Source organism: Epinephelus moara, chromosome 12 (genome assembly GCF_006386435.1).
Source record: "Epinephelus moara isolate mb chromosome 12, YSFRI_EMoa_1.0, whole genome shotgun sequence".
Taxonomy (NCBI): domain Eukaryota; kingdom Metazoa; phylum Chordata; class Actinopteri; order Perciformes; family Serranidae; genus Epinephelus; species Epinephelus moara.
The window spans coordinates 39,444,479-39,465,904 of record NC_065517.1 but is presented as its reverse complement, the minus strand read 5'-3'; the positions used below and the strand labels follow the sequence as shown (position 1 = coordinate 39,465,904).

The 21,426-nt window shown below is 42.0% G+C and overlaps 2 protein-coding genes across 2 annotated transcripts in view; one reads left to right on the top strand and one right to left on the bottom strand.

Moving 5' to 3' along the window:
- The window catches only part of LOC126398651 (bromo adjacent homology domain-containing 1 protein), a 59,364-nt gene extending 52,114 nt beyond the window's left edge, over positions 1-7,250 (bottom strand). The window contains exon 1 of the mRNA XM_050058155.1: positions 6,003-7,250. The gene's annotated coding sequence lies outside the window, so the exon portion shown is untranslated. The remainder of the gene's footprint in view (positions 1-6,002) is intronic.
- Positions 7,251-14,912: 7,662 nt separating this feature from the next.
- LOC126399218 (uncharacterized) lies at positions 14,913-15,839 on the top strand. Its single transcript, XM_050059068.1, has one exon. It carries the CDS (start codon positions 14,913-14,915, stop codon positions 15,837-15,839), a length of 927 nt encoding a protein of 308 aa, XP_049915025.1.
- The last annotated feature ends 5,587 nt before the right edge of the window (positions 15,840-21,426 follow it).

Below are 21,426 nucleotides of genomic sequence, written 5' to 3'. Positions count from 1 at the left end.
GTTGAACTTCTCTGAAGGGTCACAAGATAAATCTGAGGAGCTGTGGGATGATTTAGTGGAAGAAAGAAAATCTGCCGAAAATTTCTGCCTCACAAATGTGAAGTTATTCTTTGGATATTTTTCTCTTATCAGACATTTGTTGTTATTAAACCATCAACCAGAGAGGTTTAGGAAGAAAATGTGTCTTTGGTTGACGTGCTGACGACTCGGAGACATCTGAAAAATATGAAGTTGATTTTTTTGCAAGAATTTCTGTATTAAATTTCATAAGATTTTTTAATGTGAAATCTTCTTCTGAAAAATAACTTGCAACCACAGCTGTCAGATAAATGTGCTGGAGTTAAAAGTACAATATTTCCCTCTGAAACAGGGTACTTTCCACCCTGCCTCATGAGCTGACAGGACTGTGGGACAGATTTGTTTCTGTTGAACGCTGCAGAAAATCAAATTTAGGCCACAGTGTTGTAAATGATTATCACAGTTTAATGATGATTCAACGTGCTGGAACACAATAAATGAAAATAAGCATTAAATATACCACTAATCCAAAAACTATTCTACTGGCTCGTATTTCATTGATGATCTAAGCATTTGATTTGTATGTTGGCAGAGCTCCACTGATAATTCTCAGTGGATTGCCCTCACAGTAATGGCTCGGTTATTAGTCCTGCATGGCTATTTAATGACGGGTCTAGGTGTGAGTCATTTAAACACTTCTATATTAAGTTTTATGACATTTATGATGGCTTAGTGAGGTGGGGTGCGGTCTGTTGGATCAAAGGGAGAATGTGGTGAGGAGGCGCAGCGTGGTGAGGTATAAGTCTGCTGAAGAAACTGCACAAGATTAATGTTCAACTACAATAAAGTAGTGTGTCAAAGAGTGGCCTGGCAGGTCGTTTTTTTCATCTACACTGCGAGATAGTCTCAAGGCAGCCCTAAAAAAAAGGAGACTTGGCAGAATAAAAAGAAGCAAGTCATTTATGATACTGTGAACAAGAGGGGGAATTAGGCCTGCTAAAGGTGGCTGTTAATAACGATTAAAAAACCATAGAACGAGGAAAGAACAAGGTCTAAATCAGTGAGACACTTCTTTATCTGAGCCACAAATACTGATCAACAGTGGTGGACAGTAACTAAGTACATAAATACTGTCCTTAAGTTTGGGTTTCTCCAGGCTAAGAATAGGCCTTTGAGGGTGACAGCAGGCCCACATACAGTAAAAGCAGTAACTGTGTTCCTTTATTTGACAGAAACCTGTTTCCTGTTATTTCTGACTAGAAAATGAATATCATACTTGAGCAAATGAAACCCCATTTAACAACAACTATGTACAGCGTTGGAACAGGTGGAGGGTAGTGAGTTTGAGAGTGAGGATTAAGGCTAGGAGAGGGGAAGAAGTCACTGTATGTCAGTGCTACAATGTCCATAGAATCAGATCCACACATTTTTCAGAGTTGCCCTCTCACTGAGGTTGCAGCAATATACCGGTTTCAAGGTATAGTGTGATATAAAAGTTGATGTTATCATACCGTGTACATTTGCTTATCCAAGATATTGAAAAAAAATGCATCTCTCCTTTATTATAGTTATTTTCGCAGGGGAGACTTTTTACACATGCTTCCATATTAAAACTGTTTTAAGGTTCGATTTTAGTATTAAAACGTTTGTTTAACCAAAAATAACCCTTCTTTTTTTAAGGGTCTTTCTGATTGATTGTAAGATAGTTTCTGAGACGGTTACGGTATCGTGAAAATGTCATACCGTTACAACCCTATCCTTCACACATGCGGAACACAAAAGGAGATGGTCTTTAGACTGTGGGAGGAAGCTGGAGCACCTGGAGGAAACCCACGCTGACACAGGGAGAACATGCAAACTCCGCACAGAAGGGCTCCCACACACAGGATCGAACCAGTAACCCTCCTGCTGTGAGGCAAGGCAACAGTTTATTTGCAGGTGTTTTTTTGTGTCAGTTTTACTTTCAGGTGCCATCGAGGGTAAAACAAAGAACACGCGGGTCAGATTGAGGCTGTTGGATATTAAATATATTGACATAAATGAGAGGCAACATGATGGCGCAGTGGTTAGCACTGTCACCTCATAGCAACAGGGTTACTGGTTCAAGCCGGGGTGTGGGAGCCCTTCTGTGTGGAGTTTGCATGTTCTCCCTGTGTCAGTGTGGGTTTCCTCCAGGTGCTCCAGCTTCCTCCCACAGTGCAAAGACATGCAGGTTAATTGGTGACTCTAAATTGTCCGTAGGTGTGAATGTGAGTGTGAATGGTTGTCTGTCTCTATGTGTCAGCCCTGTGATAGTCTGGTGACCTGTCCAGGGTGAACCCTGCCTCTCACCCAGTGTCAGCTGGGATAGGCTCCAGCCCCCTGTGACCTCCAACAGGAGAAGCGGTTATAGAAGATGAATGAATGAATGAATGAATGAATGAATGAATGAATGAATGGATAAAATACAATAACAATAATTTAATATTTCAACACGTCAATCCTGAGGTGCGTTAATAACAGGCAGGTTATCTGTGGAGATAAAATATATATAAAATATTCAATCAAACTGTACTTCCTGAATTATTTTTAATTTAAAATATATTACCTTAGTGTCCTGAGATGATCGTTTTAAACATGCTGCCTGGTTGAATTATTTGAACAGTGCATGGTTATTATAGGAGTTGCTGTTTACGGTCAGGCCATGGATCTTGCATCAACAGATCAGGTTGCAGTACTAATCTGTCATATGTGTGCGTGGCATGGCAGGTGTGGTGCTGCAAGTTACAGTGCCAGGGAGGGAGCAGGTCTTAAAAATCAGACCTGTGCAGGACATTACACAAAATGTATGCTGCAGCTGTAATTCAGCCTTTTAAAGATTTTAAAATGAAAATATAAAGCCACTTAAATTCACTAAACTTGAGTAAACAAGTTCAGTTGAATGAATCAACAATCGTTAAGTCACAAAGACAAACACAGAGACATTTCCTCAGTTTGAAGAGTCACTTCTTCATTTGACATGAAGGATTTTCAGCTGCAGCTGCTCCTGTCGGAGCCTCTTTGTACCACAGTTAGTACAAAGGCACCAATTATCCAATTCATTTCACATAAAGGCGAAGATTCAGTCCAAAGTCCAAAAACTGAAAAGAAATTTGTGTAGCAGAACATTCCTGCTTTTCTTCCCTCCTGCCTCATTAATCACCTCAAGACTCTCCAGATTGATATGAAGACCTTTCAGAGGGGTCGGACTCCAGGTTAGAAACAAATACACTACCTAACTGTATGTAATGTAGGGTACAAGTCTCCAGATTCCAGTCAGTTTAACAACTGCACAAACAGGAAACAGTCATCACACAGTCATCCCCTGAAGCCTGATCGACTGTGCAGTTTAAAGGGTGTGTCTAAGTGACTAATGGGAGCAACACTTTCTTAAATTGGTCCAGTTCTGACCAAGAGGGCTGCTGCAAAACAGGCTGCAATGTAACCACATAGCACCATCAATTTAAGTTCACTGAAATGTTTGTTTTTGCCACTGATATGCTCAAATTATTATTGTAAGTGTCTTCAAACATTATAGAAAGGATCCCTACAGAGACAGACCTTTTTGTTACAGAGTAAAATCTCTTTTGTTGAACCAGAAACAGCCCCGAAAACGGTATCTCCAAACCCACCAGACTCCATTTAAATAATGAGTAATTTTAGCTTAGATAGAGGCAGCATGTTCTCACAACTAACTGGGTGAATTGAGGCTTTATTTCAACCAAAACAGAGTTGGTGATTGTTGGAACACTGGAAAAACAAACTGAGATGATTTCTATTAGTTTAAAATTGTTTTTGTCAACTTTGAATGAATTGTGTTTTACAATGATAAAATCACTGTTTTTTAAAATGGAGTCTGGTGAGTTTGGCGAGAATGATTTCAGCAGCATATTTTCACATCTAACTGGGTTAAATATAGTTTACCAAACCAGACCAGAGTTGGTTATTGTTGGAACAGTGGAGAGACAAACCAGGGCATTTTTTTTGAGTTTTCCTTTGTTTCTGTCGACCTTGAAAAAAGAATGTTTAACCAGACACAGCCCCAAAATCACGACCAGCAAACCCACCAGAATTAACAGTAATTTCATCACTGTCAAACACACTTCATTTAAAATCATTCATTTTGTTAAGGAGTAAAGTCCTTCTTGTTTAATCAGAAACAGCCCCAGAATCGCTGTCACCAAACCCACCAGACTCAATAAAAAAAAGTAATTTTAGTGTGTATGGAGCCAGCATATTTTCATATTTTACTGAGTGAATTAAGGGTTTATTTAAACCAAACCAAAGTTGGTGATTGTGGGACCAGTGGAGAGATGAAACAACACAGCTTTTGTGTATTTTGCTTCTACTGGTTTTAAATGAAGTGTGTTTCACAATGATAAAATTACTGTTTATTTAAATGGAGTCTGGCGATAGCGCTTCCAGGGCTGTTTCTGGTTAAACAAAAAGGATCTTACACTTTAACAAAAAGTTCTATCTCTGTAGGGATCCTTTCCATAATGTTGTCAGACACTTTAATAACAATCTGAGCCTGTCAGTGGCAAAAACAAACATGCTAGTGGATTTAAATTGATAGTGCTATATGGTTTCGTTGCAGCCTGTGTTGCAGCGGTCCTCTTGGTCAGTACTGGACCAGTTTAAGAAACTGTTGCTCCCATTAGTCACTCTGAGCCAGTCAGGAGATAAAACAGTACTTTTAGTGGACTTAATTGGACTTAGTGGTGCGAACATGCCTGTGAGTGGTTTATTTAAACCAAACCAATGTTGGTGCTTGTTAGAACAGTGGAAAGATGAACCACGCTTTGTTTTGTTTCCATTGACTTTGAATGAAGAGTGTTTTAAGATGATGAAATTACTGTTGACTTAAATGGAGTCGGTGGGTTTGGTGATAGTGATTTCTGGGTGGGGATACTTTCCATAAGTTGTGAGACATTTAAAATAACAATCTGCCAGTGCAAAAAACAAGCACTTTAAATAGCCTGTTGTGTGGCTGCTGGCTGCAGCTCTCGCTTCATACTGGACCAGTCTCAAAACCTGTTGTTCCCATTAATCACTTTGACACAAAACACTGGTACAAGTTGAAAAATACTGAAATTAAAGTGCTGAAATATTCACACGTGACTGATTTCAATCTACCCCAAAACAACTTCTCCCAACAAAGCTCCTCTGCTGCCACTTCTCCTCTCACATCTCCCAGCAACAGAGCCCATCCTGGAGCTCCTTCACTGACAGCCCCGAGCCTCGGGAGGTTTATCTGTGATGTCATAACGGCATCATCCGTTATGAGCTCATTGCCTTTATGACCCAATTGGCAGCCTGTGATATGGGCTAATTGCCTCGGCATTTGTGACGCCTCTTCATTTACCTGCGCGGCGCAAACACACTGAACGACAGTTATTATTCCGTCTCACACAGCCTCGTCTGTTTGTTTCCACTCAGCCCAAAGTAGCCCGTTAAAGGGCCCAATATGAGTCACGCGCACGGAGCAAATTAAACCCGCAAGAAATGCCACAGGCTGATGTGCCATAAAGTTTGCAGCCCCCTCGTGCGCGCGCAACACACGCATACACATCCAGGTGCGCATCCAACCCAGCCAATCATGATATTAGTGAGCTCACACTGCTGTGTCCCGATAACTGACCTTGTTTCAGTGTATTCAGCACACAAAGCACTATTATCGCTGTGGCATTACACTTTGGCTGCTGCTGGTGGAGGTGGTGGAGGAGGTGGAGGAGGAGGAGGAGGAGGAGGGAGGGCTATGATATGATAACACACATTGCATGGCCAGTCCGACTGAGTACCACTCCCTGGGAATCTCCTTCATCACCATGGCCATTATCTGCCTCTGCAACGTCCTCCAGACATGACTAAAAAGCGTACACAAAAGAGGAGCGCTGGCCGTGCACCCCCTGCTCCGCCTGAATAAAAAAGAAAGGAAGCAATAATGTGGAGCAGCCGCTACTTACCGTACCGTAGCTCTCTCTCTCCGTGTGTGTGTGTGTGTGGCGGGCACTATCTCGTCTGGTTTCCACTGGCGCGAGGAGCCAGTCAGGGCACCTTGTTTTCCAAATGACTAGGTAAGGCAAGTCCGACTGGTTAACCGATGCAGCTCAACTAGAGGAAATAAACACCAATGTCGCCGATGTTCCGCCACTCCACTCGAGGGGAACCTCTGAAATATCGACGGGAGGAGGAGAGACGGAGCAAACAACTCTCCTCTCCTTCCAGGATGTTTTTAGATCCCATCCACGGCTGCAGAGCCCCCGGAGTGCTGCTGCTGGAGAGTCCGCACACACGTCGCTTATATCCGTCACTTGGCATTAAGAGTGTACGCAGCTTTCAGTTTGCGCACCAGTCTGTTGGGGTGTGTGTATGTGTGTGTGTGTGTTGCTGCTGAACAACAACTAGCAGCACAACATGCCTGACTGACACACTGGGGGTGGGCAGGACCCCCTCCTGCTGCACAAAGTGTAGAGATCCTCAGCAAAAGTCCGACTGTATCAGAAACATTTTACATAACAACAACAACAAGAACATCCTACTTCAGTGCTGGAGCATGTGATGGCAACATGGTGAGCCTTTTAAAGGGGTATCCACGCGTAACTGCAGGCAGGGGTTGCCTCTCTGGACCCACCCCCGGCAACTTTTGTTGGAGGGATGTTGCCGTGGCGTTAATTGGACACGGTGATGACTGTCAGGCAGCCTGGAAGCACCTGTGCACGAGCCCGTGTGTCTCAGAGTGGGAGTGGAGCCAGGTGCTGCTGTGCTGCTTTCAGGGGCTCCGTGCCAAAGAGTGTAATTATGGATCCAACCCAAAATATATATTAACAATCATGGGCGGATAATGAGACAATGGGTCCCTGGGTACAGACACCTTAAAGGCCCCACCACCACCTCTCATCTGCTTTGGCTTTGTCTCTGTTTGCTGTTGTTGTTTTGCACCTCTTTGTTACTGACAGCATCACGTTATGGTTTTGTGTATCTGTGTGGTAATTTGATGTCTTTTTTGGTCATTTTGTGTGTCTTTGTAATTGTTTCGTGTTGCTTTGAGGTAATGTTGTGTCTCTTAGGGGTATAGTTTTGTGTTTCTTTAGGGTATATTTGTGTCTTTTTTTGTTTGTTTATTTTTTGTGTCTTTTTAGTAATTTTGTGTGTCCTTGTGGTTGATTTGTGTTTTTTGTAGTCGATATGTCCCTTTGAGGTAATGTTGTGTCTCTTAGGGGTATAGTTGTGTCTTTTTTGTTTATTTTGTGTCTCTTTGTGGTTCTCTTGTATGTCTTTGTTGTCTTTTTGTGTTTCTTAAAGGTCGCTTTCTGTCTATTTGGGGTATATTTGTGTCTTTTTATAGTCGTTCTATGTCTCTTTGAGCTACAGTTGTGTCTTTTTGTTTATTTTGAATGTCTTGAAATGTCAACTTGTGTCTCTTTGAAGTGTATTTGTGTCTTTATTGGTGATTCTAGATCCTTTGCGTGTCCTTGTTGTCATTTTCCGTTTATTTAAAGGTCAGTTTGTCTCCTCTTGAGGTATATTTGTGTCTTTTTGGTTATTTTGTGTCTCATAGGTGTTTGTGAGTCTCTTCCTGGTCAGTATGTGTTAGTTTAGGTCACATTTTGCAGGTGAAGGCCAGGCTGGCCCCTTACACTTTGGGCCCCTTGATCAGTGCACGTTAGGCCCGTTCAGTAATCCATCCATGGGTCACTCTTATAATGAGATTTTTCAACTCAATCTGACTTCTTGGTAAATAAATAAGGGGGTGCTTTTTGCATTAATTTCCAGAACAGAACTTTGAACCAAGATAAAAAAAACAAAACACCTAAATGTGTACTTTGGACGTTTTCTTTCCACTACTGTGACAGAAGATGTGTTATGGAGGCAAAATAGCCCAAAATTGAAAATTGACCAGTGTGGTATCTCCCCTCAAATCACCATGAAATAACTGACACACTCCTGGAACCAAATAGTTTTTCGGTATAGCAGTATTGTACAGTTCCTGGAGATAAATGAAGCGCACAGAGGGAGCCAGGACACTGTGATGTCTTCACTGACCTCCATGGAAAATTAACTTCAGTGTTAAGTGGTCAGAGCACAGACTGCAGCTGGTAGATGTTCAGTGACCTGCTCCAGGACATTTTAGTATAGATGCTTCCTGATGTTGGAGCTTGAACCCACTTGGTAACAAAGTCGGCCTGTAGCTGTGGGATTATGGTGTTTGAGTGGTGAAAAAGTACAGGAGGAAGACAGGATGCTTTTTCTGTCACACTCCTTCTTGGTTGGATTTCCAAAATCAACCATGCATTTTAGTTTTTGAGTTTCCTCTATAAACTCTATTTCACACCTTCGCACTCAATTAACTCCACAGACATGTGATTCTGAACAGCTAACAGTTCACTGCAAGTGTCAAACACATTTTAATTTGGTGAACTGGTAATTACATGTAATTCTTCCACAGAGCAATAGAAATCTTAACAGCAGTTTAACAAAGTGATTGCTGAGTGATTCATTCTGATTGTTGCAGCATATTAACATCAGATGAAATTGTGTCCTCTGTCCCAGTTTCTCAGGTTTGAGTTCTTTTCCTCTATAGCGCCAGCATGGAGTAGACTTTGTGGTGCTGAGTCTCCACAACTATTGGATAGATTGCTATGAAATCTGTTACACACAATCATGTCCCCCTCAGGATGAACTGTAACAACCTCAGAGGGACAGTTCACCCCAAAGTCACAGACATATGAATTTTTCTTTTTACCTGTAGTGCTGTTTATTATTCTGGATTGTTTTGGTGTGAGTTGCCAAGTGATGCACGCTTCCTTTTGCATGGTGATACGGTTGGTGGGTGTAGTTTGGTAGAAAGGAAATAGTTTCTACCAAGAATTATATAAAAAGATTCAGCCCGTTCTCATTCCCAAGTCGTCATTTTTTTGCTGTTTCATCAGTGATTTTGGCAATACAGATGCAAAAAGGCACCTTTTGCAGCTGTATGATACGCCACTGGACAGCATTAATTTATAACAGCGTCAGTTTGAAACTACTGCTGGTAACATCACAGCAGAAGCAGCTGCAAATTCCCCATAGGGTGGGCAGGAGGGGGGGTGAATGGGTCCAACTAGCCCCACACTTTCATCCAGAAGGCCGCTGTTCCCTTCTTGTGTGAATTTTGAGCCAAACCATGATGTTTTCTCCAAACCTAACCACGTGCTTTTGTTGCACAGGAAAATAAACGTAAATACAAGGTGTTTTACTGCCTTACCTTTACTTTGAAAAAGACTGTATGCATCTAATGAGCAGAAACTGTGCACGTCCTCTGAAAACAGAAGTATATTTTGAAAAGACACAAGCATGTAACAAGCGTAAATTGACACGGTATCTGGGATCGTCAACAACAGATGCAGGAGGATACCTAGCATGTCATATGTACAGTGACAAAACAGTGATATTTAATGAGTTGGAATGAGAACGCATTGAAAGATTGATTTAACATGTCTGTGTGCTGAATATGTAGCTACAACCAGCAGTCGGTTAGCTTAGCTTAGCACAAGACTGAAAACAGGGGCAAACAGCTAGCCTCACTCTGTCCACAGGTCACGATATGTGCCTACCAACACCTCTAAAGTTTACTAATGAACACTTTATATCTTAAATTTAGGGTGTACTGTCCCTTTAAAAGTTTACTCTAGCTGCAACATCAGATTGAAACTGTCATTTGTTCTGTACTTTGGTGACGACCACGCAGCAACCTCCAGGGATGAAAAATGAAGCCAACACAGAGGTGCCAAAAACTGCAGTTCTTTGAACGGCCACTTGAGGCTGGCTCCAGAGCAGAGTAAATCCCCATAGATCCTCATGTTAGCTTTGGTCTCAAAAGGTAATTTCCCTATTCGTGACAGCTGTATGGGGGTGAATTCATTTATAGGGCAGGTCCCTCACTCCTCCACAGCTCCACCCTCTCGTCCAAATATGGTCACTTCTGGCTCCAAAAAATGATGATAGTAACAGCCAAACTCGAGGCTTCAAAACAGGAGTCCACAAACCAATGGGTGAGGTCACATCATTATTATTATTATTATTATTATACAATGAATAGGATGATATCTACTGAATTTGGTGATCCTCTGGCTTTTCTTCTAGCGCCACCATGAGGATGACATTTGTAATTTTGAGTCTCAACAACTGTTGGATGGATTGCCAAAAAATTTTGACCACACAATCAAGTTTCCCTCAGGATGGATTTTAACAACCATTATTTTTTATGTCACAGCAACATCACTACTACTACTACTACTACTACTACTAATAATAATAATAATAGATTTGGGATATATTGATCTTTAAAGAGTGCACTGTACAGTTTGACAGTTTTATTACTCTTTTAAATGTTAATACATTTAATAGTCTAAATATATCCTTTAAATTCACATAAAAATCCAGTGAAATTGGGGCTAAATTGTGTTTTTTTGCATTTATGTACAGTATGTGAAATTTACCACATGTCTATATAATCAATAAATTACAATGAATTCAGTGTTTTATGTCATATTTCATATTCTATGCTTTGGTTTATGACCAAATACCTACAGAACTAATTTGCAAATTTTAGCCTGCTAACATGCTAAACTAGGATGGTGAACAAGTTAGCGTCTGTCTCAAAGCACTGCTGTGACTGTAAGTACAGCTTCACAAAGCCGTTAGCGTGTCTGTAGAGTTGTTTATGTGCTAACCCCAGAAATAATGTTTTTGTGGTGCCAACCCAAAGCAAAAAATCTATGTTGTTTCCATCTAATTAGGGGTGTTATGGTTGGGGCTTTCCACAAAACACAGTCCAGTGAGTGTGCATACAAAATAAGGAAGACAAAATAAGACTGTGATCTGTGGAAAACCCCGACTAAATCTATCAGGCTGAAACAACAGCGGTTTGTGCGCTGAGTTGAAGTTACAATAAAAAAGAATGGCTTTAAAAAAACCACAAGCTTGAGGGTAATAAATCACCTATGCAGCACTTTAATGGTATGAAACAATACATGCTGTTCGATCAGGTCTCTGATTGATTACTATCAAATGGTAAAAAAGGACTACAACTTCCTAAGCTGTCCAGGCTCATTACGTAACACTTAGTTTACCCATTTACTGCCAGTATACGGCTTATCCTTAATTACACACACACACACACACACACACACACACACATGCACACACACACACACACACGCATGCACGCACATAGTGGGATTCACAATTAAGCTGAATCAGGACGCAGAGCTTGATTGAAGAGAACGTTTGCTAACTAGACAACACACTAGAAAAGGAAAAGAGACAAGCTGGAACATGAACTGGTCTGAAGCTTCTGTCCCCTGATGGTTTATTCTCTGTCTGTCCGCCACACAAGCACACAGACACAGGCTGAGGCACATATTCTTTATACTGATATTTCAGTTATATTAAGATTTTTAAAGGGGCAATAAGTGGAAATTCATCATTTCTAGATTGAAGGAATTAAAAAATCGCTATGTGAAGAACTAGAGGTGTAATTTCATGTGGAGTATAGCATGACGTCACACACCCTCTCTCTGTGTTGATCTCCAGCCCCGGTCTGGCTGCGTGTTCATGTACGTTCATGTGAATCCCCCCTGTGTTTCCAGGGTTCTATGTTCCCCACTTAACCCTGCAAAAAAGCTTCTATGTTCCCTGCTTACACAAAAAGGGTTCTATGTTTCCCGTGTTCTATGTTGCCCGCTCAACCAAGCGGGAAACATAGAACCCTTTTTGTGTAAGCGGGAAACATAGAACCTTTTTTGAAGGGTTAAGTGGGGAACATAGAACCCTGGAAACATAGGGATGACCCCATCAAATGTCTGTTTTAATTAGTGTTACAGTAACGTTAGGCACATGTCGCTATGTCGATTCAATTAAATTTAATGTTACAATCGTAGCATGGGTTAATGTCCAGAGCTTGAGCAATTAGTGGCTCGGTCCCAGCAATGGGTCAGGCGTTACGGTTGTGTTAGGTGAGTAGCCTGGCAGCCCAGCTAACATTTGCAATTAGCATTGTAAAATGTAGCCCAGCTAAAACATCGCTCTCACTCACGGAGAAGAGTAGGAACGTTAGCGTTAGCTCCCGGTGTTAGCACGAGCCGGGATCTAGCCGAGTCGGCTGCCACCGGCTACTGGAGTAACTTACAGCTATGGGGTGTTTCTACCAGCTCTTCTAGTCACTGAGTCTCGCCTCCATCTCAGCAAATATATTACATTTATTACAGGTACCATCATCATTGAAGTAGGCAGGGGGATAGCTAAACACAGCAGAGACCGAGAGTGAGTGAAAGACATCGCTAACTGCTAAACTAAGTTTAGAAGAGGTGAGTGGGGGGTGGAGAGCAGAGGTAGAGGGAGGTGTGGCTCATGACACACTGTTCTGGTCTACAGGCGGTGCACAACAGCAAACCTAGTGTTGAAACGATTTCGCTTTTTGCCCCTTTAACTACCTACATGTGCGAGGACGTCAATATTTAGTAGTGGCTCAGTTTTTCTCTCATACTCTTTGTGTTCTGAGTCTCTTATTCTGAAACAGGAACTTTCCACTGGTACATTGTTTTTAGGGACACGACTGACACTCTGTGAAGTTCAGGCCTTGACTGAAAACATTTCCTCTCTGGGCAATGCTGATTTTCAAAATAAATACTGGTAAGTTACACACATAGGGGAAAGAGTGTAAGGTTAATATCACCAGTTCTGATACCACTGCAGGGTTTCAGGTTAAACCATTTATATTATGGCAAACCAGGGCTCGGTGCTCCAGTTGGATCCAAACAGAGAGTCGGGGCTAGCTGTGAGACTAGCGGAGGCTAACTGGCTGTGCTTCCCTCCGGTCATGCTGCGGCTAACGCTCCGCTAGCCTCACAGCTAGCTCCGGTTTGTTATTCAGGTTAAAGTGGGAAGAAGCAGCGGGTCTGTCAGGCAGAGTGAAGTGGAGCCTGAGGAGGAAGCACCGGTTAGCCCCGGTTTCACTACAGGCAGATTCACTTGCTACAGGGGCGAGGAAACAAAACCTGAACAGCCAATCAGAGTGATCTCTCTCACCGACAAGCTCCACCGCCGATTCAACATGCTCAATCGGCTGAAAAGCCACCAACGCCAAAGTGTGGACGGTGCGGGACACACCGCAAAAACTAGGGCGACAGACGCTCACTGACAGCCCGACTTTGGTCGACGGCCGACTGTCGGCGTGGTGTGTTAGGGCCTTTAAACTACCCAGTTTTGGTGGCACAATCCTGGAAAAGCATCAATGTCTCAGAAAAGACAACCGTTTTTCATGTCACTATCCCGGCAGGAATCAAGACAGAAACACAGCGATGTCTCAGTAAAAAAATGACCACTTTCAACATCACGTGACACTTCTGATGATGACGACAGACGCAGTCGTCGAAACTGTCAAGGTATTACAAAACAAAACTCAAGCCTCAAACTCAAGAACCACAGCAAGCTAAATGACCACTTTTCATGCCACTGTCCCGGCATGAACCATAGCAATCTCTCGGTTAAACTTTTCATGCCACTCTCCTGTCAGGAAAAGCAGCAGCGTCTCAGGAAAAAAAAACACAAACATTTTTGATGCACTATCCTAGCAGGAAATGTAGCGATAGCTTGGTTAAAAAAAAAAAAAAAACAGCCACTTTTTGTGCCACTATCTGGGCAGGAAAAGCTGCACTGTCTACCGCTTTGCATGGCGCTATCCTGGCAGAAAATGCAGCAACAGCTCAGTAAAAAAACAGCCGCTTTTGATGGCTCTGTCAGGACAGGAACTGCAATGATGTCTTGGTATAAACAATTGCTTTTCGTGGCACTATCACGGCCGGAAAAGCAGCGTTGTCTTGGTAGACAACACATTTTTTTCATGGGACTACCCCAGCAGGAAACACTATGATGTCTCAGTAATAAACAACCGCTTTTTGTGGCATCATCCTGGCAGGAAACTCAGCGACGTCTGAAAAAACCAATTGTTTTCTATGGCACTTTCTAAGCAGGAAACATAGCGATGTTTCGACAGCAACCTGTCACTACAAAACACCTAGTTTGGTGCCTAAAAAGTCGCTGGAAATGCATCTATGACTCGCTGAATCACAACAGGTTTTGTTGTTTGTTGGTCTCATCCAGGTGAAATGCCATCCACCATCCCCTCCACACCCCAGTGACAAAGTCAGCTCATATTACATCAGTTTAGAAATGTTGGTATGATACATATGAAACGTTCAGACCTAATGTGCCGACATTTCTGCTGGTGACTGGGCCGCAGTATCTCATTTATACATCTTATTACCTGCAGAGGTAATAAGGGCTCTGACATATCCTCTCAACTTTTTTTTCCACCTGTTATTGATGGGTGGAGAAACATTAGTCAAGATAACAGCTTACAAATGGGTAATAGGGGAGATGTTAAAATAGATGTCATTGAGTTGATTTTTTTGGGAAGTCACAGCAGTGTATTGTAAGTCAAAATATAGCACGCCAATTAAAGCATGAAATGACAAAAATAAGGCGGAGAACAAGCGCCAAAGGATGTAAATGAGCTCTTGCAGGAATTGCATTTGGTGATGTCAGCCAGTGGAAAAACATGTCACTGCTTTAAATCAGACACTGCGCTGGTCTCAAGATGAAGCTTTGAAAAGCTCAGAGGTAAAACTTTAATGACTCCCAGCCTTCCATGTTTCCAGCATCCTCTTGTTTCCTCTGTAATGAGCACAGCCAATCACCCATCTGGATTCTTGCCACCTTTGAGAACTTGATAACGAGCGTGTCTGGTCAGTGAAACACACCACAACTTTGCTCCATGCTGGAAAGTCACATCAGCCTCTGTGACATATTTTGTGTGATAGCTTATTTCAATAATGGTTGTTTTCTCTGTCCACCTCCTCTCCTTAAGAGTCTTCATTTCTTGCATAGGACTTGTGGGTAATGTGTTTCTCATCTTCGCCATCCTTCAGACCAAGCTCTCCCGAGTCAAATCCTTCGAGTTTTTTCTCCTGGGACTGGCTGCAGCCAACTTGGAGGGAATTGTCGTCGTGAACATCTACGATATTGTCATCCTCCAGATTTCCTCGACCGCCATCAACACTTGGTCGTGTAGCACACTCAAGTTCCTGACTGTGTTGGGAGAAATCACCACCATCCTCTTCACCGTCCTCATCAGCATCTTCCGCCAGCAGAAGCTGAGAGACGCCAGCAAACGGGTCAACCTCCCAGTCTACCTGGACAGCATCAAGTCAGCCCGGATGGTGAGTGGGATTTGTGTGATGCTCGCCACCATACTGAGTCTCCCAGTTTATGCTCTGAACTCTCAGGGCTCTACGGGAAACACGACAAGTAACATTAGCAGCTGCCCTCCGGATTTCTTCGCGTGCAGTGGAACTGACTGCCCCGTAATCAACGGCGTTTACAAATACATGTTCATCCTGGTGTGCTACCTGCTGCCTCTGCTCATCGTCACAGTCACCAGCTGCCTCATCATCATGGCGCTGCTGAGCCAGAGGAAGGTGGTGACACCGGTGGTAAGCGTGAGCGGAGGGAGTCACTTGGGTAAGAAGAGCAAAGCTTGGAAGCTCCATCAAAGCACAGTAGCCGTGCTGGCAGCTATGGGTTTGTTCCAGATAGACTGGACTCTGTACCTGATCTTCCAGCTGACTGTTAGCCCCGCTGAATTTCCTTTATGGGCTGAAACTGAGTTCTTCATCTCGACTTCATACACGTCCATCAGTCCGTACGTGTACGGGATAGGAAACAACCTGTTCTCTCTCAAGAAATTTATAAACAAGTAATTCAAAGCTTTTCTTCTGGCTGGATGTGTTTATGAAATTTTCACGAGCTCGAACTTTAGATTAGCAGGAGAAACTACACGTGACAATGTCATATTCTTTTTTTCATGCTCCTGTCAGTTTTGAGATTTGGGCTATTTTGCTTCCCTTACATGTTTTATTTTAGACTAGTGGAAAGAAAATGTCCAAAATACATATTTAAGTGTTTATTTTAGTTCAGATTTCTCTTCTGGAAATGTAAGCAAAAGATAATGTCTTATCTGCATATTTAAACATTCAATATTACCTTTGTTCATCTCTAGTGTCTTATTTTTGATCTAAGAATGTATTCAATTTCATTATACATATTTTTAAAGGCCATTTCTCATACTCTGAGTCAATAATCTCCACTTCAGCTGTTTTATTCATAGCTATATTCTGTAGGTTTGTACAGAGGGGATTGTTCATATATAATTCACAGCCTGATTTATAAACATTTAAATTGTGAAAACATGGTGTAAATTGATTTTTTTATAGCTGTGAATCATGGCTGGATTATAAGACCAATGGACCACCTAAAGGCTCCACCACCTCTCCTGGATAGGAGCAAGACACATAGACCCTTTTTACATCTTCACATCACCTTTGCATTTTTACACAGAATCAAACAATGAAAGCCTTATGCCAAGCCCTGTATGATAACATGCTAGCATCACTGAAGCAAAAGAGGCGTGGCGGGCGTGAGTTGATTCACAACAGCATCAGCCTCTAGCGTGACAAAGAACATACGTGTCGGCAATAATAACAATGGCATAAAGACGGATTTACACTTGTGTGTCAGCTCTATGCAGACCCTACGTTGTGGCTTACACACGTGGCCGTTGTGAGCATTTATACTTGTGCGTTGGTGTGTCTGTGTCACTCTGCAGTTACACCTCCAAAACACTAGTTGGCGGTGGAGGTTTCTGTGAAGTGCTGTAAAGTTTAGTTGATTCAAAACACACATTAAACACACATTAAACACACATTAAACATGGCTTAACAGAGACAATTTCAAACACAAGTACACAAATCAGCTTCACTATAACTCGCAGCATTCACAGACAAACACTTGTCTTTATCTGGACACATTTTCCCCACAAATACAACATGCTAACGTTATTAGCACAAGCCTATGGCATTTTACATTGTATAAATTAGCCTAGCATCTAGCGATCTTTTCCTCTGCTCATATGAAGCCAGGGACAACAGCAACATTTAACAAAGGTAACGTTACACAATTCGTCTCAATTACAACATTTAACAAAGGTAACGTTACACAATTCGTCTCAATTACAGCTCACAAGGTTCACTGACAAAACAACTGTCTTATACTAAACACGTTTTCCAAACAAATACAACATGCTAACGTTATTAGCACAAGCCTATGGCATTTTACATTGTATACATTAGCCTAGCGATGACCATGGAGTTCCTCTGCTCATATGAAGCCAGGATAAATCACACACAAGACTTTAAATGCTATTTTAGTGGAGACTTTACTGTCTTCACAATTTATTGTTTCTTATCTGTCAAATTAAAGGAAATAAAAGCTGTGTTTCCACTGAGGGAAATGGTTTCACCTTACAGAAACAGACAGGAGGTCTGCGTCACTGTGACCTGTAGTTATATTTCTGGGGAGGTGCCTGTCAGGCTTCACTGTAGGGTACAGTGTAGGTTCTACGTTGACACAGACGCTAAGGCATAAGTACGGGTTCGATTCAACGCAGAAGCATAAATCCTGCTTAACATTGCAAGAACAATCATTTACCGTCCTTGTTATTTTTGGCAGCTGTTGCTAGTTGCTTTTTAAATCTCCCAACAGTGAGTTGCTCACATAACACATCGTCAAAACGTCACACTTGTCCCATCCACGGTCCTGTTCTGCTGGCTGTCCCTTTTACACAGACCTCTATTTGGGGCTGTTACTACTACTGTTGCTGGCTTAAAGGCAAGACATCTCTGTCCCCACATTCTGCAGCTGTTCTTTTTATAATATAAAGAACAGTGAGGCATAATAATGGTGCGATATTTCCATATTGAACAAGCAGTGTAAAAGGAGCTACAGACTTTGTGGTCATTTTGAATGTCTTTTTGGTTGGTACATCTTAATTTGAGTGACATTTTGCGGGTTTAAACCGGGGGGGCCTGACACTTTGGGTCCCCGGGCACCCTGATGCTGATATATTACTAAACTCGCTGAGTTAGTTTTTTAGAAACATCACCTTGCTCCAAGCTTTTTTGTACCTTTCATCAGTGAGCAGCTCCAAGCTTTGTGTTGCAGTTCCAGACCTTCATTTGAATCGGATTTGAACTGTAAAAGTTCCTTTGATACAAGTTTTGTGTTTGCATTTTTTTCTATTCAAAGTTGTTTTCAGTCTCAATGTTTTATATAAAAAGTGTTTCAATCAGCCTTGTAGCAAACATCTTTCATGAATGATAACACCACTGAAGGTCTGTCACTCTTTAGCTGATAAACTACATGTTTTTGTTCCTGGAGATGCTCCCTTACAGCCTGGCAGTTGGAGAAAGGAAAGCAAATCTCATGCGCTGCTATGCAACCCAAAATAAACTCTAAAGACGTAACAAGTCTCTGCTCAGCTCTGATGAATGCAAATTCACACACAGCCTTAATTTTCACCATAAATCTCCACATATCAGCTGTATGTGATGAAGGTAGGAGCTCCTGCGCACAGACACTGTATCAACCACCCTGACCTGTGTTTACAGTACAGTGAACTGAGTCAAGACGCCACTGTATTCCCCACACTGTCTCACACCAACAATGATAACTTGACCCAGTCACCTTTACTCCCCTCTGCTCTCTCACTGGAATGTAAATACAGTTGCTGTGTAATTGTGGATCAGATGGGCACTGTGTGTGGATGTGTGACTAAGGACTTTATTTATATCCCACTCCCTGATGTGAGAAGTTTGTCCTCTTGCCTCAGCTGTTACTGTAACTTTAAGACAACATACAATTAAATATATAAACTGATTTTGTTTTGACGTGAGTCATATTCAGGATAAATCTTTGTAACATCACTGAAAAGACTCACTGGCTCCTGCTGACAGTGACAGTCATTAGACATGAGTCACATATTAGTCATGGCGGCCTGCTGAGTCTGATCCGACCAGTTTAGTTCGATTTATTTAGATCTCAGTGATTAGATGTTGTGTTAGATCTCCTGGTTGGGCGTTTAAAATTTGAAGATATTTGATATAAAATTAACTACAGTCAATGTACACATTTGTTCAGCATCCTACCGCAGAGCAAACTTTAACATCAAACTTACAGCCCCAAATTACATCAAAACACTGTAAAGTCACTAAGGCTGTTAGAGGTGAGCTGCACCTCGCCTGGAACATGGATGAGCTCAGACGCCTGATAATAAGCCGTGGTCAGCAGCCTTCCGTCTGTACAGGAAGTCACAGAAACACTTGCATCCTGTGAGAGCTGATGTTGAGTTATTAAAATGTTATCAGACTCATGTATCAGCTTGTTCTCAGTCTCCAATTGTTTCAGTTATGACTGAGTGAAGTGCTTTACAGGTGATATGTATTAAATGTTCATGGTTCAACCTTGTGTACATCAGCATCATATCAGTTTGACCTGTCCCCTCAACTAAGGCTAAATAAATTGTGTCTGACTATAAGGTTCATGTTTTATACAAGACCACAGCTTTCATTAAAGATCAGTCAGATATAATCAGGGCTTCACATCTGTACAGATGTTATTTTAAGTAATCAGGGCTTCACATCTGTACAGATGTTATTTTAAGAATCCTCACATCCCACTGACCACAAGTATCCGTGATGCTAAATACTTAACAATATTTAAAACAGTCAAATGTTAATATACAGTAGACTACGCTTAGTTTATGAGTTACATTTAGATTTATTTTATTTTTACGGACATCAACATTTCTGTAAATGTGCCAGTGTTAACTGCAGTCCTTGTGATGAATGTGTTATTTTCTTTGAGGACTACACGTCACCATCAGTCACACATGTTTTCTGTGAACAGAATAAACCTTCAAATCAGACAAATAAAATCTACATCTCTGAAATTCAACAAAAATGAAAAGTTTATCTAAACCTCATCTTGTTGAGTCAACATCTAAACCAATCAGCTGTTAGATCAGGTGAGAGCCAGGCGTTTCCCATCGTGCTCTGGGTTGGTGAAGAGCAACTGCAGCACCTGGATCTAAAAACTGCAGCCGCCTCACTCTCAGGAGATTACCGCTGTCCACTTTTGTATGACGTCAGACGAAGTCGGACACAAATCTAACTAGCATGCATTGTGCGGCAATCACTGGTGATCGAATCTGCGCAGGCCTGGCTCATCTTGAATGAGCCTGATAACACCATGAGGTATGGGCACTGTAAACCTGTAAACCCCAATTCACTCAATCAACTTAAAATTATTCTGGAAACAGCTTCAAAACTTTAACTGTAGTACAATACAGTTACATAAAAGTTTTGAGTACACCAGACACAAAATAAATGTGTCACATGACCCTTGTCTGACAGGAAGTTTATGTCAGCTTAACTTTTGCTGTTTGAGCAATTAATTCTAACATTAAGTACACATCTTTCAAATTTTCATTGAAGTATAAAAATATATTGCGGCAAGCTGAGGTTTCTTGATTGATAGAATAAGGCAAAGCAATGAACTCTTAATTCCAACTTTCTGTTGGACACTCTGGGCCTTTCCAAAACTGGACTCGACCCACTCCCACACTGTCAAGGAGTGAAACAGCTGAATGAAGCTCCCTACATCAAGGTGTAGGGTGTAAACACAGAGACAAGCTTTAAGGAAACACTTCCCTCTCTGTCGCGGAGAAAGGGGCTGTCGTTATATTTGGTAACCATGGAGAAAATTAAAATCATTATGTTATGTTATGTCATCATCGTTATGTTCTTTATGTGTATCACTTTTGTTTGATTTGTGCTGCTGTTTGCTAAAATTTTTGTAGCGTATATTATGATCAATGAATCAATCAATAAATAAGTAAATAAGTAGATAAATAATACATAAAATCTGAGGCCATGCTTCTCTGCCGGAAACTGGTGGATTGCCCCCGCTGGGTTGGGAGTGAGTTAAGGCCCCAATCGAAGAGTTCAAGTGTCTCAGGGTCTTCTTCACAAGTGAGGGTAGAATGAAGCGTGAGATGGATCGGCAGTTTGGTGCGGCTTCTGCAGTGATGCAGGCACTTTGCCTGGCCGTCGTGGTGAAGAGGGAGCTGAGCCGGAAGGGGAAGCTTTCAATTCACTGGTCCATCTACGTCCCAACCCTCACCTATGGTCATGAGCTCTGGGTAGTGACCAAAAGAATGAGGTCGCAGATACAAGCAGCCGAAATGAGTTTCCTTCCCCTTCCTTTGCATCGAAAGGGGTCAGTTGATGTAGCCTGGAAATCCAGACCCAAATCTAGAAAGATTTAGGGTCTGGCTATGAGTAATGAAAATGGCCCAACTCGAGGGGCGGTACCAAGCATGCATTTGAAAATATCACTGCACGCAATTGGATAACACTACGACCAATCAGAACAATACACGGGGTGACGTAT

What these genes read in the sequence shown, in the direction of transcription:
- LOC126399218 (XM_050059068.1), top strand. Translation starts at nt 14,913, where the DNA reads ATGGTTGTTTTCTCTGTCCACCTCCTCTCCTTAAGAGTCTTCATTTCT.